The sequence below is a fragment of the Podarcis cretensis genome (genome assembly GCF_951804945.1).
Source record: "Podarcis cretensis genome assembly, chromosome: 12".
NCBI lineage: Eukaryota > Metazoa > Chordata > Lepidosauria > Squamata > Lacertidae > Podarcis > Podarcis cretensis.
In genome coordinates, this window is record NC_137181.1 from 47,460,836 (window position 1) to 47,477,545 (window position 16,710).

Here is a 16,710-nt window from a genome sequence, read left to right on the forward strand (position 1 = left end):
AAAAGCCTATGGCAGGTGGTACATGTTTCAGGTGAGGCAGCTGCCTGCAAACCTAGATAAGCTTTTCCCTTGGAGCAGCTCAAGAAGGCCAATGCTTGCTAAACAGCATGGTGTGACGAGTGAAGAATGTCTGTCTCATTTGGAGGAAATAGGGAAGTAACAAATGTCCCTCAAATTGACATTTCTGGCTCTGGGAATCTGAATGCGACGGGCAATGCACAGAATAGTGGCTACTGGTGGCTATATATCTGTTTGGAACTAAAAAGCCACCTCTCACTGAGGTCCAGTTCCGAGGGCCTTCTGGCGGTTCCCTCGCTGCAAGAAGTCAAGTTACATGGAACCAGGCAGAGGGCCTTCTCAGTAGTGGCACCAGCCCTGTGGAACGCCCTCCCACCAGATGTCAAAGAGAAAAATAACTACCAAACTTTTAGAAGACATCTGAAGGCAGCCCTGTTTAGGGAATCTTTTAATGTTTAATAGGTTATTGTATTTTAGTGTTTTGTTGGAAGCCGCCCAGAGTGGCTGGGGAAACCCAGCCAGATGGGTGGGGTATAAATAATATTTATTATTATTATTATTATTATTATTATTATTATTATTATTATTATTATTATTATTATTATTATCATCATCTCACCTTGCCTACTGAATCATTTCTGTGAGGGGACCTTTTAGCTGTTATGAGCGCCCTTCATCAAATGCTAAAAGTATATATATTTCAGAGTACTATTGGCAACAACATAACTCACTATTGTGGAAACACTAGAATAAAGATGGATTATTAAACGAGAGAAGAGAAAGCACCCACCACCCATCACTTTAAAAGTACAACTTGAGGAGCCTCAATGGAAGTCTTGAATAACCTTCCCCAAATGATCACGTGAGCAGGGAAATTGAAAGAGTTGGGCCACTAATCATTTGTGACGTGACTGGTACTATCCAATACATGGCTGCGACCCTGACATAGCTACATTCCCCCCAGCAACTGCACCATTTTGTGCATTACTATTGCTTGCTTACTTCTCCCGAGGCCAGGCACATGCTTAATGTGCTACTGAAGCGCAGGACTGCTGACGTTACAGAGCAGAATGGCAAAACTGCCTCTTCTTCCACGGAGCAATGCCCAAGAGGTTCATACGACTTTTTATTTCCCCCTCCCATCCACCTTTGTTTAGATCACTTCTTTGAAGTGTAGTCCCCTTTCCGAGTGGAATGAGGCGCCAAAACACATCCTCCCAATTAATGGGGTACTGCTTTCTTCCCAGACCAAAGTGCTTCCTTTTGTTCCTGTTCAGCAAGGCTACTTCTCTTCAACTACATGGGGACAGGATATTATGCGAGTCTTGCTGGATCCATGCCACCAGTAGTCATGAGTGGTTGGTGTGTGAGGCAGTGCTACAGAGGAGCATGCACACACACATACACCCCAACACTGGCATCACTGTCACTTAGTGAGACTGGATTGGCTCTGCTGGCATTCTTGCACAGTCCCTGCACAATCCTTGTAAGCGGCAGCAGTGCCCTTGTCCAGAGGGCAGCCCCAGCACACAAGACACTGGTAAAGTACTAAAAGTCTAGCACATGGGTAGGCGAACTAAGGCCCGGGGCCTGGATCTGGCCCAATCGCCTTCTAAATCCGGCTCACGCACAGTCCAGGAATCCACATGTTTTTACATGAGTAGAATGTGTCCTTTTATTTAAAATGCATCTCTGGGTTATTTGTGGGGCCTGCCTAGTGTTTTTACAGGAGTAGAATGTGTGCTTTTATTTAAAATGTATCTCTGAGTTATTCGTGGGGCATAGGAATTCGTGTTTTTCTCTCTCTTCAAAATATAGTCTGGCCCCCCACAAGGTCTGAGGGACAGTGGACCGCCCCCCTGCTGAAAAAGTTTGCTCACCCCTGGACTAGTAGTTTATATTATTTCAAAAGACCCTAAATCTCCCCCACAACAACCAAAATTATAAGCCTATCAAGGGAGGGGGGCACAATAATGCAAAATGAAGTAAAAGCGGGTTGCTTTTGAACATCCTATAAAGTTTGAGGTAAGTAAAAAATAAAGAGCCCTCTCTTCTTTGCCATAGACAGTTGTGCCCAGCTGATTTCAAAACGGGCTCATTTCTCACCTCAGTCCTGTGGACAAGCTGCTGGGTGGCATCATCATTCATCCGGAAAATTTCCAGAAATGGATCGGATTTGCTGAAGAAATCCTGAAATCGAAACATATAGATTGTTATTCTTCCAGGCTTATTTGATTTTATCCACACAATCTCTCTGCTCCCCTGCTAAAGGAAAATGAAAGTTCATTCCACTGTAGAGTGACATTACCAAAATATATCACCAAAAGAGGAGGAAGAGTTGCATAAAATTTGCATATGCTTGTTTATGCACACACCTGTATGTTTAGAAATAATTCCTATAATTTAAATAGAAGCACATTGCATCTCGCCATAGTGAGATCAGTGTGCCTTCTCAGTCTGCTAAGAGGAAACTTCCAGGCCCCTGCTATCCCTTGGTCTGGTTTGTTATCTTGAATGCAGCCTTCAAGTAGAGTGCTTTTCAAACATTAAAGGTAAAGGTAAAGGTACCCCTGCCCGTATGGGCCAGTCTTGACAGACTCTGGGGTTGTGCGCCCATCTCACTTAAGAGGCCAGGGGCCAGCGCTGTCCGGAGACACTTCCGGGTCACGTGGCCAGCGTGACATCGCTGCTCTGGCGAGCCAGAGCCGCACACGGAAACGCCATTTACCTTCCCGCTGGTAAGCGGTCCCTATTTATCTACTTGCACCCGGAGGTGCTTTCGAACTGCTAGGTTGGCAGGCGCTGGGACCGAGCAGTGGGAGCGCACCCCGCCGCAGGGATTCGAACCGCCGACCTTTCGATCGGCAAGTCCTAGACGCTGAGGCTTTAACCCACAGCGGATGTCTTCAAATACAGGACTATCCTCTGGCAGACCTTGGAACAGAGGACACAACTCTTTCTAGTAGGACACATGACCACACTATGGCCAAATCTGTACCATGCATTTAGAAGCCCCACGATACGACTTTAACTGTCATGGCTTCCCCCAAAGGATAATGGGAACTGTACTTTGCTAAGAGTGCTGAGAGTTGTTAGGAAAGAACTGTAGCAGAACTACAGTTTGTAGAGTGCTTTGTCAATCCTTCTTCCTAGGGAATTCTTGTTCTCCTCCAGCACTCTGATGCTGGAGGAGACTCTTGAGAGTCCCATGGACTGCAAGAAGATCAAACCTCTCCATTCTGAAGGAAATCAGCCCTGAGTGCTCACTGGAAGGACAGATGGCTGAGGCTCCAATACTTTGGCCACCTCATGAGAAGAGAAGACTCCCTGGAAAAGACCCTGATGTTGGGAAAGATGGAGGGCACAAGGAGAAGGGGACGACAGAGGATGAGATGGTTGGACAGTGTTCTCGAGGCTACCAGCATGAGTTTGACCAAACTGCAGGAGGCAGTGAAAGACAGGAGTGCCTGGCGTGCTCTGGTCCATGGCGTCACGAAGAGTCGGACACGACTAAACAACTAAACAACAACAGGGAACTCTTTGGGAATTGAAGCTCTTTGGGGGGATGAGAGCGATCTAGTAATTCTCAGCACCACCAACTCCAGGATTCATGACTGTTAAAGTGGTAAAATAGTGCTTTAAATGTATGGTGTGGATGTGACCTGTTTCTCTTTAATCTCTGAGTAAATATGCCTGCTTTCTTCTGGGTGGCCCTGATTTTGACTTACGGTGGATGGCAATCCAATAGGACAAAGGCCTCTGTCAGAGAGGGCAGCAAGGATACTTATCGCTAAGAGTTGGAAAACTCAAGATCTACCCACACTGGAAGAGTGGCAGATGCAGCTGATGGACTATATGCAACTGGCCGAGATGACTGGTAGAATTCGAGACCTGGGAGAAGAGAGGGTTGAAGAAGACTGGAAGAAATTCAAGATTTATTTACAAAAGTATTGTAATTTGGTAGAAGGCTAAGAAGGATGCTAGATCATAAATAACTGCCTACCATTGAATTAGATTTGAATTTGACGATAAGCGAGAATGAGGAAAATATAAATTTTTTGGAGAATTATTAGATTAAATTAATTGAACAAGATTTAAGAATGTAAACAAGATGATAAATTGCTGTGAAAAGGTCCTAATGATGTAAGTGGGAGTGGGAGACGTGAGGGAGTCCAAAGAAGTTTTGAAAAATGTGTTATGATTCATGTTATATTGTTTATTATTTTTGCATTTCGTATTTAAAAAAATCTCAATAAATATTTTTATATATATATATAAAAAGGCCTCTGTCAGAGAGGGTTCTAGATGTGCCTCTCTAGGAGGTGAGAGTCAAGTCACTAGGGTGGTAGTGTGGCAATATGTCCTACTTTGCGAACAACCCTTTATTTGAAGGCTGCATCCAGTTATTTTTCAGTTGCTAAATCTTCCTCACATATAGCCAGAATCCTGCTTCTGAACAGAGTAACCTCCCACCTTGCAGTTTTTCAGTTCCAGAAAGCATCATAGAACGTTCAGTCATACAAATACCAGATTTGTGAAATTCTTCTGCTTCCAAAGGCGAGGATTCATGTGAATTTGACACCTGCACAATGGCACATCCATATGGAATGCCCACACCAAAGGCAACAGTATGTGTGTGGTGAAGAGGAGAACACCTGCTCCTTCAGCCATAGGGTGGCTCTCAATCTGTCCCTTCTTGTCAGGTTTCCCGTGACTATAAATTGCAGCAAGATTCGTAGCACTGTTTTCAGGTTCGTGGAGACTTGGTATTGTTTAACTTCTGGCCTTTTAGTCCAAACAAATTGCCTGCTTGTATACTGATTTCCAGTATGGGTGAAGGCTGCTTCACCCATAGGGCTGGAGTCAGACTTAAGTCATAGTTAGAGTAGACCCATTGAAATCTATGGAATTCTGGATTCAACCCATATGGCAGGTTCAGCCAACCTGGGACACTCCAGATACTTTGGACTACATCTCCCAGGTTTGCTGGGTGGGGCCAATGAGAGTTGCAGCAGAGGCGGATTTAGGGAAGCACGACTGGTCCCCCCCGCCCCCGGATGCTGAGCCAAGGGGGTACCTTCCCGCCTCCTTCCCAAAGCCTAGTAAGCCCTTGCTTTGGGAAGGAAGTGTGAGGGCTCTGGCAGGGTCCTAGAGTTCCCCACCTCCTTCCCAAAGCCTAGTTAGCTTTCAGCAGCTTTGGGAAGGAGACAGAAGGGCTCTAGGACCCTTCCAGAGCCCTTACACCTCCTTCTCGAAACCCGGCGCCTTGATTACCCAGCTTTGGGCTCGGTGGGGGGCATCAAGTTTTGGCCTTGCACAGCGGCAGACTTTGGGCTCTCAAATTTTAATGGCACCTTGTGCAATGCTAAAATTTGTGAGTAGCATGCTGCCACTGTAGAAACAAATTAACTTAAGATCACAGGAAGCTGCCTTATCCTGAATCAGACTATTTGGTCCATCTATCCCAGCATGGTCCCAGTATTTTCCTAAAGAGATTTTGAAGATGGAACCTGGGACTTTCTGCATACAAGACACATGCTCTGCTACTGAGCTGAGGTCCTTCCGCTTCAGCAGCAAGGAAGTCCAGTTACATTTTCTGTAGAACGTATTTATGAATTTGATCCCAAACTAATTAAAGCTCATTCTCCTTTCCCCCTCCCTTCCCTTAAAAGGCAAGACTGTAGTGTAGTGGGAAAACAAAATATGTTTAGCCTGGTGGGGAATGTTGATTTATGATAAGATAAGCCGATGTACTGGACCAAAATTTAAATAACAGAAAATAAGAGGGCTCACCCTGGGCAATTTGAATTACACACTCATCTTTAATAATTAGACTCTGCCAAGGGAGAGGAGAGGAAACTAGGATACATTGTTTCATAAAAGCTCTTTAAATGCATAATGCATACACTAATTATTTATAAAGTAATGTTATAAACACAGCTTCTGATACTATTATTGCCTGGTAACAATCCAGAATAACTCTTGCTTAAGGAAATATTTTCCTGCTTGCTCTGATTCAGCAGATCTCCATTCAGAGTTAATGATATTTCCAAAATGTTTATTAAGCTGGTAAACTGGGCCTAATAGCATGTTCAATTTCATTTTGTTGTGCCACAGCAGGAGAAGACCTCTTTATAGAAATAAAAGGTTTAGCAGCATTCTAGTTTCACAATATTTTTATAACTCTGTCAATAACAACATATGTATGTGTATATGCCAAACATATACAATTTTCTGGGAAATATTTTATCATAGGTTTATCGTGGATTTTAATTTGGCATTGAAAGTATTGTTTGGTGCCCATTCAAGCAAGAGAAAAGTGTTTATTCTGTCCTACTGCATAAAGGCAGAATTAGGTACTAGGTACAAAATAACTGCAAAGTACACAGTATGGTGTAGTGTAGAGTGTTGGACTAGAACCTGGGAGACCATGGTTCAAAACCTTGCTCCACCATGAAACTCACTGGGTGACCCTGGGCCTGCCTTTTTCTCTCAGCCTAACCCACCTCACAAGGCTGCTGTAAGGATAAAATAGGGAAGAACAGAACAATGTAAGCCTTAAGCTCAAAGGAGCAAAGGTGGGATTGAAGTTTCATTAAATTGCATTAAATTAAAACATGTAGTCCTTATTCCTACGTAGTTTATTGTGTACAGTTACAAACCACCGTGGAAAACTACTTATTTATCTGTTGCCACTTCTGCTGCCATCCTGCTAATTTTGACCGCCAGTTTCCATACAGTCAACTCACAACTTGTGCACCTTTAACTTGTACGATTGCAGCTTTACACGTTTGGCGGCGGCGGGCCACCCGAAACTGCACAAATTAAGCACACGCAAGGTGGAGAGATTTAAAGCTCTTTCTCCGTCAGATTTTCCCTGCACGGAAAAGAGCTCTTAAGTTCTCAGAGTTGCTTGCTCGGGGCTGAGAGGTTTTTGCGAGACCTTGTGTGGCTGTCCAAAATAATAATAATAATACTAATAATAATACTAATACTACTACTAATAATAATAATAATAATAATTTATACCCCACCCATCTGGCTGGGCTTCCCCAGCCACTCTGGGTGGCTTCCAAAAAAATATTAAAATACTGTAATACATCAAACATTAAAAGCTTCCCTAAACAGGGCTGCCTTCAGATGTATTTTAAAAGCCTGGTAGTTGTTTTTCTCTTTGACATCTGGTGGGAGGGCATTCCACAGGGCAGGTGCCACTACCAAGAAGGCCCTCTGCCTGGTTCCCTGTAACTTGGCTTCTCGCAGAGAGGGAACTACCAGAAGGCCCTCGGCGCTGGACCTCAGTGTCTGGGCTGAACGATGGCAGTGGAGACATTCCTTCAGGTATACTGGACCGAGGCCGTTTAGGGCTTTAAAGGTCAGCACCAACACTTTGAATTGTGCTCGGAAACGTACTGGGAGCCAATGTAGGTCTTATAGACTGGTGTTATATGGTCTTGGTGGCCGCTCCCAGTCACCACCACAAGATCTTGCAAGAGGCTCCCTAAACTTGCATGAGGCCTTCCTAGTTCCCAGTAGGCAAGGCTTTTATGTTCTCCACCTTGTGGCAGGCTCTCTCTGCACAGCAGCTTGAGAAAGTTGCAGGTGGTCATACAGGGGTGGCGCTAGGCTTGTTCCGACAATACACAATTTTGACTTTACACGCAATCTCCAGAATGTAATTCCTGCACAAGTTGTGAGTCAACTGTATTTCCATCCCGGGAGATGGACACCTAGAGGGTCACCTCCAGGTTTGAGGGGACACCTGGCAAACTGCATCCTAGTGAATCTGATTGACACCAGCAGGGCTTACTGGCAGTGGGTAGTAGAAGCACCAGGATCGACGACGAACAACTTTGATTCCCTGCCATTTAAAATTGCTCATACTGCTCTGACATACAGCCACCCAGGGCATCATGGTAAATTTAAAATGGTGGGTGGCTTCTCAGGCCAATCGCTACCATCAGGTAAACCTGCAGCTGAAGGATCAGGCAGGTGGGAGGGCCAAAAGGGGCATCAGCGTGAGGGGAGACACTCCATCAGGCAAGGCCTCCTTCCACCTGTCTTGCCCCACTCTCTGCTTCTCAATGTGTATTGTATTGTTTTATGTACTGTGGCTTGCTGTTGTTTTATTGATAATAGTTTAGATATTATTGTAACTGTTGAGTGGATTTCTGTTTAACTTTTATATGTTGATATTATTATTTTATACTATTCTAATGGCGCTGTGGGTTAAACCACAGATATTAGGACTTGCTGATCAGAAGGTCAGCGGTTCGAATCCCCGTGACAAGGTGAGCTCCCGTTGCTCGGTCCCTGCTCCTACCAACCTAGCAGTTTGAAAGCCCCTCAAAGTGCAAGTAGATAAATAGGTACCACTCCGACGGGAAGGTAAACAGCATTTCCGTGCGCTGCTCTGGTTTGCCAGAAGCGGCTTAGTCATGCTGGCCACATGACCTGAAAGCTGTATGCTGGCTCCCTCAGCCAATAAAGCGAGATGAGCGCCACAACCCCAGAGTCGGTCACGACTGGACCTAATGGTTAGGGGTCCCTTTACCTTTAATGATTGTTGAATGATACTTTTTGATGGAGGTTGCCTATTTTAAAGTTATGCTTTATTATCACATTTTTGTATTGCATTAGATTGTTATCAGATGTACATTTTTTGTTTCTTCAGCTTGTAAACCGCCTTGAGTATTGTAAGATAGAAAGGAGGTATACAAATTAAAAATGATGAAAATTATGATGATGGCACAGTCGGGGCATTTGAACCGCAGCAGCTGCCTGGGATGATGAGCGCCTGTGTTTGCTCTTTCCAGGCATGTTCCATGCTTTAAAGCTCAGTGACCCAGGCCTGTCCCCCAGCCCCCTTTTCTTTTGCTCCAGAGGATTCCCCACAAAAACACTCTCTTTAAAACTCAATGGGAACAAGTAACCTATGAAAAACATGAACTGACATTTTCTCTGTTGAACGCCAAAGAGCAGCGTTTCGCGGGGGAAACTCCAGGATGAAAACAACAACAACACACAGACATACCCGGACACAGAGTTTTTATGTAAGTGTGGACCTGTGCATGGAAAGGGTGAGGCAAAAGGGAAGTGTGGATAAGCCCTCTCTCAAGCTCTTTGTTCTGACACAAAGGTACACAAAGGCTTTTCTTTTCTCTCTCTCTTGCTCATCCCTTCTTTTGGGGTGCAGAACAGCACCCCAAAAGGAAGCTGCAATTGCTGGGTAGAGTGAGAAGGAGCACCCCCACCACCTTATTTCTCCTAGAGCTTTCTCTTCCCCTAAAAGAAACCCATTTTCAGTCAGATATCTACAATGCCAACCAAGGCCTATGAAGACAGGTAAGCCTATGTTACTCAAGATTAATCTGCCCTGATCCTGAATTATCACGTAATAGTCTTATTTTAACAAAGAATAATTTACATAGCCATAATAATCATGAGGGTGCATCACTCTGGGGATTTAAATTTACATTTAAATGCTTGTAAAAAATCTCCCCAAGGGACGCAGGTGGCGCTGTGGGTTAAAGCCTCAGCACCTAGGACTTGCCGATCGAAAGGTCGGCGGTTCGAATCCCTGCGGCGGGGTGCGCTCCCGCTGCTCGGTCCCAGCGCCTGCCAACCTAGCAGTTCGAAAGCACCTCCAGGTGCAAGTAGATAAATAGGGACCGCTTACCAGCGGGAAGGTAAACGGCGTTTCCGTGTGCGGCTCTGGCTCGCCAGATGCAGCTTTGTCACGCTGGCCACGTGACCCGGAAGTGTCTCCGGACAGCGCTGGCCCCTGGCCTCTTGAGTGAGATGGGCGCACAACCCCAGAGTCTGTCAAGACTGGCCCGTACGGGCAGGGGTACCTTTACCTTTACCTTTAAAAAATCTTCCCTGTGTGAAACAAGTGAGAGCTGCAGCAAGATAAGGCAGCGTGAAGCATTCTGTGACATTCTCTCTTGTACAGTGGTACCTCGGGTTACAAACACCTCAGGTTACAAAATCCACTAACCCGGAAGTTGTACCTCAGGTTATGAAATTTGCCCCAGGATGAGAACGGAAATCACACGCCGGCAGCAGGAGGCCCCATTAGCGAAAGCGCGCCTCAGGTTAAGAACGGTTTCGCGTTAAGAAAGGACCTCCAGAACGAATTAAGTTCATAACCCGAGGTACCACTGTATCTGGCTTTCCATTTCACCCCCACCCACCTGCAACATACAGCAACCACTGAGTGAACTCAATTCTCATTGGGATGTGTGTTTGGGTTTCCACCTTGGTGGGCAAAGGTTCCTAAAGATTGTAGCTCCTGCAAAACATGGGGCTCCCCCAATCCTGCTGCTACCTATCCCTTGTGAGATAGTAGTGCTGTTTTGGCTGTGCAAGCAATGGCACTCATGGCTTGAACATCAGAATTAGAGATGTCTGTTGTAGCCTATCCATTTTCCTAAATGCAGTGAAGGTTCTTCTCCAGGGTTGTAAGCAAGTAAGCAACACAAACATTCTCCAGTGATACAATCTTCAGAGAGCTGTACTGCATGATTATACAGAATGAGTGGATTGGCTTTTATTCAACTGATGGAGAGAGCTCATCTGCCAAACACATTAGCACAGTCTTCTAAAAAAAAAAACAACAACAACACCACTGGTGCATATTCTCCTCTGTTTTGATGTTCCTTGTAAGGCTGTGGAACTCCTGTCTCTCTGCTCCTGATACATAAAGGTAAAGGTAAAGGTACCCCTGCCCGTACGGGCCAGTCTTGACAGACTCTGGGGTTGTGCGCCCATCTCACTTAAGAGGCCAGGGGCCAGCGCTGTCCGGAGACACTTCCGGGTCACGTGGCCAGCGTGACATCGCTGCTCTGGCGAGCCAGAGCCGCACACGGAAACGCTGTTTACCTTCCCGCTGGTAAGCGGTCCCTATTTATCTACTTGCACCCGGAGGTGCTTTCGAACTGCTAGGTTGGCAGGCGCTGGGACCGAGCAGCGGGAGCGCACCCCGCCGCAGGGATTCGAACCGCCGACCTTCCGATCGGCAAGCCCTAGGTGCTGAGGCTTTTACCCACAGCGCCACCCGCATCCCTAAAAGCGGTCCCTATTTATCTACTTGCACCCGGAGGTGCTTTCGAACTGCTAGGTTGGCAGGCGCTGGGACCGAGCAGCGGGAGCGCACCCCGCCGCAGGGATTCGAACCGCCGACCTTTCGATCGGCAAGCCCTAGGCGCTGAGGCTTTAACCCACAGCGCCACCTGCGTCCCTCTCCTGATACATACTTGGGATCAAATCTTCTGAATGACCTTAACAGCTATAATGTTAACTCTGCCTGCAAGGGCATTGTTTTCGCCAGATTATAGAGTACATTTTTGGAAACAAAGGAAAATCAGCTAAGGGTGCACCTGCTCTTTTGTAATTTGGGGGTGCTTTTCAAAAAAATATATTTTTGGCATGACCACCAGAACACAAACTACAGCTAACAAGCCTGCTATAATTTTGTGCTGTGTGGCTTCACATGCGTGTGTGTGTGAAAACGCTTAAATTTAGCCTCTCAAACTCCCTGCCAAGGAGTTAAATATAATGGGCAGGTTTTCAAAGGAGATTGAGAACTAGTAGTTCTCTCCCCAATGAAGCACGATTCACCTTTCAGAGGAGAGGCAAAACCAGAGGTCCGGGATGGTTAGAATGATTAAACATCCCTAACTTAAGGATGCTCTTAACCTTTGCACTTTAGTCAAATTACAAAATCATTACACTCTGCCCACCTAAATATTTCTGGCAATTTTAATTAGATTTGCTACTACTAATCATATGCAGCCTTCGCAGGCTAATGCTGTTCATAGTCATAATCGCCCCCAGGTGAACAGACCTTCTTCCACCGCTCCCCCATGGTTTTACTTGCCTGATTGCCTACAATCTTTGACTGCAAGGCAGAGTATTTAAGCATTTACACCTGAACCTCAAGACAATATAGTTCCACTGACTTAAAATGCATGGTCTCAGTACAATAAGCAGGTGCACAGAGGCAGGAGCAGTTCATAGGTTGAAGGATACGAGCCTCAGCAATGGAGTCAACCCTGTGCACAGACCTCCAGGCTGGTACCAGGATTGAGAGGGTCCTATGGCAGTCACCCTCCATATCTCACTAGTGGCGGCAGTGGTAGACATTTAAATGTCTCAGTATCCACAATGCAGCATCACTCCTCAGCATTATGGTTTTAAAAAGTGGTTCCCAAATCTACCACTCAGCATGGGGGGTGGGGGTAATATCAGCACTTGTATGCTCTGCAGCCGGCACCCCGACAGCTGCTCTTCATCCAAAATGGGAAGAGGGGACCCGCTATTCTCCAGGTGAAACTGGACTAGATCCCCCATCATTTCTGACCATGGTGCCTGAGACTGATGGGCCTTGTTGTCTAACAATATCTGGAGGGCCACAGGTCATTACCGCCCCTGCCCCCCCAGTTGCTAGATGAGAACTCATAATTATAGATGAGATACCTCCCATTAAGTTAAATGAGGAATTCTCAGTGATTGTGCTTATATGATCTATTAGCGTGACTGGATCAAAAGGAGTGATCTGTGTAGGTCAAACCCAGCTGCCAACAATCTTAGCTGCACACACGCATGACCAAGGAACAACCAAGCTGGTGTTGGTAGAAGCAGGGTTATTTTCAAAGGTTGTGGCCATTGGGATTGTTCAACTACCAGACCACTGGTGCCATCAAAGGCTCCCCTTGCCTTTTCCCCACATACATGAATGGCTACAGTCCACTCCTATGTGCACCTGGAAACATTGCTGTCTTTCACGCCCTCTGATCCTTGGTGGCTCACTCCACACTTATTGGAAACTATTGTGTGTGCGCGCATGTTAAGAGCATTGTGTTCCTGCCTCCCCCTACCGATCTTCGCAACGCCTCCACCACTCATAACTATGAGAATTTTGCTAGCGCTGTGCAGACATTACAGTACAGAGAAATGGAGAATAAAGTTTTTCCATAGAATAAGGACTGTTTGGTTAAATGAGCAAAAAAGTTGTGCCAAACACACACAAAGGGAATTAAATTCCCTGTTGCCTGACACACGCAGCTAGGAAAATCTTCCAGAAAAACAAAAAAACAAAAACCGCCCAGACTCAAAACTATTCCCCAGTTCCTAAATTTATATTTTAAGGCATCAATCTGGAATGTTATGTCTTTGATGGCTTGTAAAAAATTCCAACTGATGTGATCGGCGGCATTTTAAATACATGAGGTCTCAGCATAATTGAATTGTCTTGGTCTTAATTACATTCCATTGGGATTCTCTTTTTAAAATCTAATTACTATGCAACTTGAAGAAAGCCTTATTATGAGCATTGATTTGAAATCTCTGATATGTTTAATAACATCAGCATTCCAAAAATAGCTGCAGCAGGGGATGTCTGAGTAAAACTCATTTGTCTGCATTCTTATGATGTCTTTCAGTCAGGTTAACATCAAACTGCTGGCTTACCTTGTCATCCAATTTCCGTGCACTGAAGGAAAGCTCAACATAGTCGTCGTTGCCAGATAATTCTTCAGCAATCACCTAGGTGAAAAGTCATAGATAAGTTTAAATGGAGGAGGGGTGGGGGTGGAATTAAATCTGGAACAGTGCCATTTACTAATGTGCCTTCATGAAGTTGCTGCTTATGTAGTGAGCACTGTGAGGTTGCAGAAATGTGACAAATGTGACAAGGAGGCTCACCTGATGCCTTTGTTAAATATCTTTAGGCGCCAGGAAAAAAACGTCCAGCTTCTCCCAGGCCTTTGGTTAATTAAGCCATCTATGTCCTTTTAAGCTGTGTGTGACGAGTGATAGTTTTTGCTTTTGTTTGTTACTATGCATTTTTGTGTTTTTATATTGCCCTGTGATTCTCGGATGAGGGGCAGTACAGAAATTTAAAAAATGAATGAACAGAACTCCATTGCCAGAAATGAGGCACAAATGCCAATATAATTTGAAGCCAGGATATCCCATTTCTGGATTCTTGGGCACCACTGTTAATTCACCAAAGCCAGACTAAACGTCTTTCCTTCTGCAGTGTTGAATGGCAGGTTGAGAGGAGTTCCCTACCAGGACAGACTTCGCTCGTGTGCTCAAGACATCAATTCAATAAAACATATTTTGTTGCACTGTGCAAAATACGAGCAAGCCAGGGCTGAACTGATATTACCCTTGCTGGTACCTTTCCTGGGAAAATCAGAGGCTCACTATGTCAGGTTCCTATTGGAAGACCGGACAAACACTAGAACATTAGCAGTGGCAAAGTTTTTATCGGTGGTTGCAAGAACCAATGATTCCTATATTCTGAACAAAATGCTTGTTTAACCTGGAGGTAGGCTGTATGAATTGTGTATTGCTTTGTAATGATTTGCTGGGTCTCTGGACTGCAATAAAGGTTGATGACAATTCAGCCTTGGGGACACACTCCACTGTCTTTCAAGACAGACAGATGCCAACCAAACAAGGGCACCACTGCTCACTAGACAATGAGCTGAGAGGATGGGGCAGAAATCTATTTCGTCCATTCTGACAGAATCACGCTGAATAATAAATCTGTTATCCTAGCAATAAGGGCTTCGTGGTGTGGAGAATACAGACTTACACATAGCTAAGCAATATCATTACAAGCACTGTCCCAAGAGTGAGACAACGTTAAAACGTGACCCCACTCTCTCTCACACTCATGTACACAACTTGAAACTTTTTTAAAATAAAAACTTTTCAGTGAAATTGACACAGATCCCCCACCCTCCTGCGTATAGCTGCATATAAAATTAAATGTGCTGCGTTGTAGGGCTGGGAAATAATCAGCTTTTCAACACTGTGATGTCTCACCAGCCAAACTTCACAATACAGTGATACATCGCGATGTTGAAAAGCAGAGGGACAAACAAGCTGCATTGGGCCCAGCCCCGCGAGGGAGTGAGGTAAAACGACCACAGCTCCCTAGGCAGGAGCGATGGTGATTTCACTCTGATGCCTTGCAGGACCGGGGCTGATGTAGCTCGTTCCTCCACGTGCCAGGCAGTGGCTGGAGTCTGTCCACTGACAGCACCCAGCACGCTGAGGGAGAAATGAGCTGCACTGGCTCCGGCGCCTCATTTTCCCCTTGGTTTGAGGGCCAGAGCACGATGGGGCCTTCACCCATGATATGCCGCTGAGTGAAGTTGCCATGGCACTCTGGCCCTCAAACCGGTCCTGGGCGATGTATTGATACATCACCCAGGCCTAGTGTGGAGAAAGGGGATCAGGAGAACTTTTTCTTCCTTTCTCATTATACGACGGAAGATTCAGTGTGGACAAACTGAGTCAATTTTCCACACACTGCAGAGGTAAACTATGGTATCTGCTCCCACAAGAAGGAGTGGTACCTACTGTGACGTTAACATATGAGAGTGCTGGAGGTGAAATAGTTAAACAACTTACCCAATCAGAACCCAAGGGGGTGGAGTCAGAGGGACTATAAAACCAGCTCTGGGAGGGGCGAAGAGGGGAGTTAGTTGGGAGTTGGGTGGTTGGTTGGAGTGGGAGTGAACTGGGATAGAGTCTGTGGGTAGGTTGAGTTAGTGTAGCAAAATAAGCTGAGTCAGGAACAGTTAGGAGCTAGGAAGACAAGCAAATATCTGAGAGGTGGTTTAGTGAGTGAGAGCAGGTAGCGGAAGTTATAGGTCTGGAAAGGCAGCCAATGATTGTAATGGACCGATACCGTTTACGAAACCACACACTTGTTAAACTGCAATAAATAAACCGAAGTTTCTGTTCCAATTTAACCCTGACTGGACTCAGTATTGTACCAGGTAGGGCCTGGGTGGTGGCAGCGAGAAATCAAGAGGTGGCACAGGGATCAACAGATGGTGAAACGTCCGGGGACCCTGTGTGATCACCACACCTACCAACTTGGATGGCTTTTAAAAGGATTAGACAAATTCTTGGAGGGCAAGGCTGTCAGCTATCACTAACCACAATGGCTATGGTCTGTCTCTACCACCAGAAGCAGCATACATCTGAATAATTTTGGGGAGAGAGTGTTCCTGCACACATATTCTGCTTGTTGTTTTGCCATCAATATCTGGCTGGGTGCTGCGACAACATGATGCTGGACTAAATGGGCCTTCGGCCTGAGTAAGCAAACACTGGCAACTTCTACTCCCATTTCCATATTTGCTGAAATTCTCCCACATCCCCAAGTGTTTCTGTTCACTTATTTGTTTTAGACAAGTCACTGAATGTTTGACTGCTCCTTTTAATCTAGACAAAATTACTCTTCCAGGCTCACTGACCGGATGATTCACGCTGATCTCATTTGTATGATGGGTTTCAGGTCCATGAGATACATTTAACTAGGTTACAAAAACCCCTTTAAAATTGCCCTGAGTTTTTAACATTGCATTTTGTGGCCACATGCCCATATTATAATGCTGGTTAGATAATTCCTCAAGTAATGGGAAACTAAAGAAAATACCTTGGGTTGTATCTGGACTTGGGTTGCAGCGTTACCTATGTATACACAGAAGTCCTATTGAATTCTAGGGTCTTACTCCCAAATAGCGTTAGGATTGAAATCTAAGTTGTTTATACTTTGTTCCTATTGAAATTGGTGCAGATTAAGTTCTTATTGATCTGTCCCACTGATTTCACTGAGACTTAGTGCAATTAAATTTCTGTTGCAACACACTAAAACTGCTA

General features: G+C 45.3%; 1 protein-coding gene across 5 annotated transcripts in view; it reads right to left on the reverse strand.

Moving 5' to 3' along the window:
- Window positions 1-16,710, reverse strand: part of CPNE4 (copine 4) — a 274,129-nt gene that overhangs the window by 67,487 nt on the left and 189,932 nt on the right. For all 5 annotated transcript variants that reach the window (XM_079947325.1, XM_079947327.1, XM_079947326.1 and 2 more), the window contains 2 exons: window positions 13,492-13,566; window positions 2,125-2,208 (listed from right to left, as the gene is read on the reverse strand). In XM_079947325.1, the coding sequence (XP_079803451.1) occupies window positions 2,125-2,208; window positions 13,492-13,566 (159 nt within the window). The remainder of the gene's footprint in view (window positions 1-2,124; window positions 2,209-13,491; window positions 13,567-16,710) is intronic.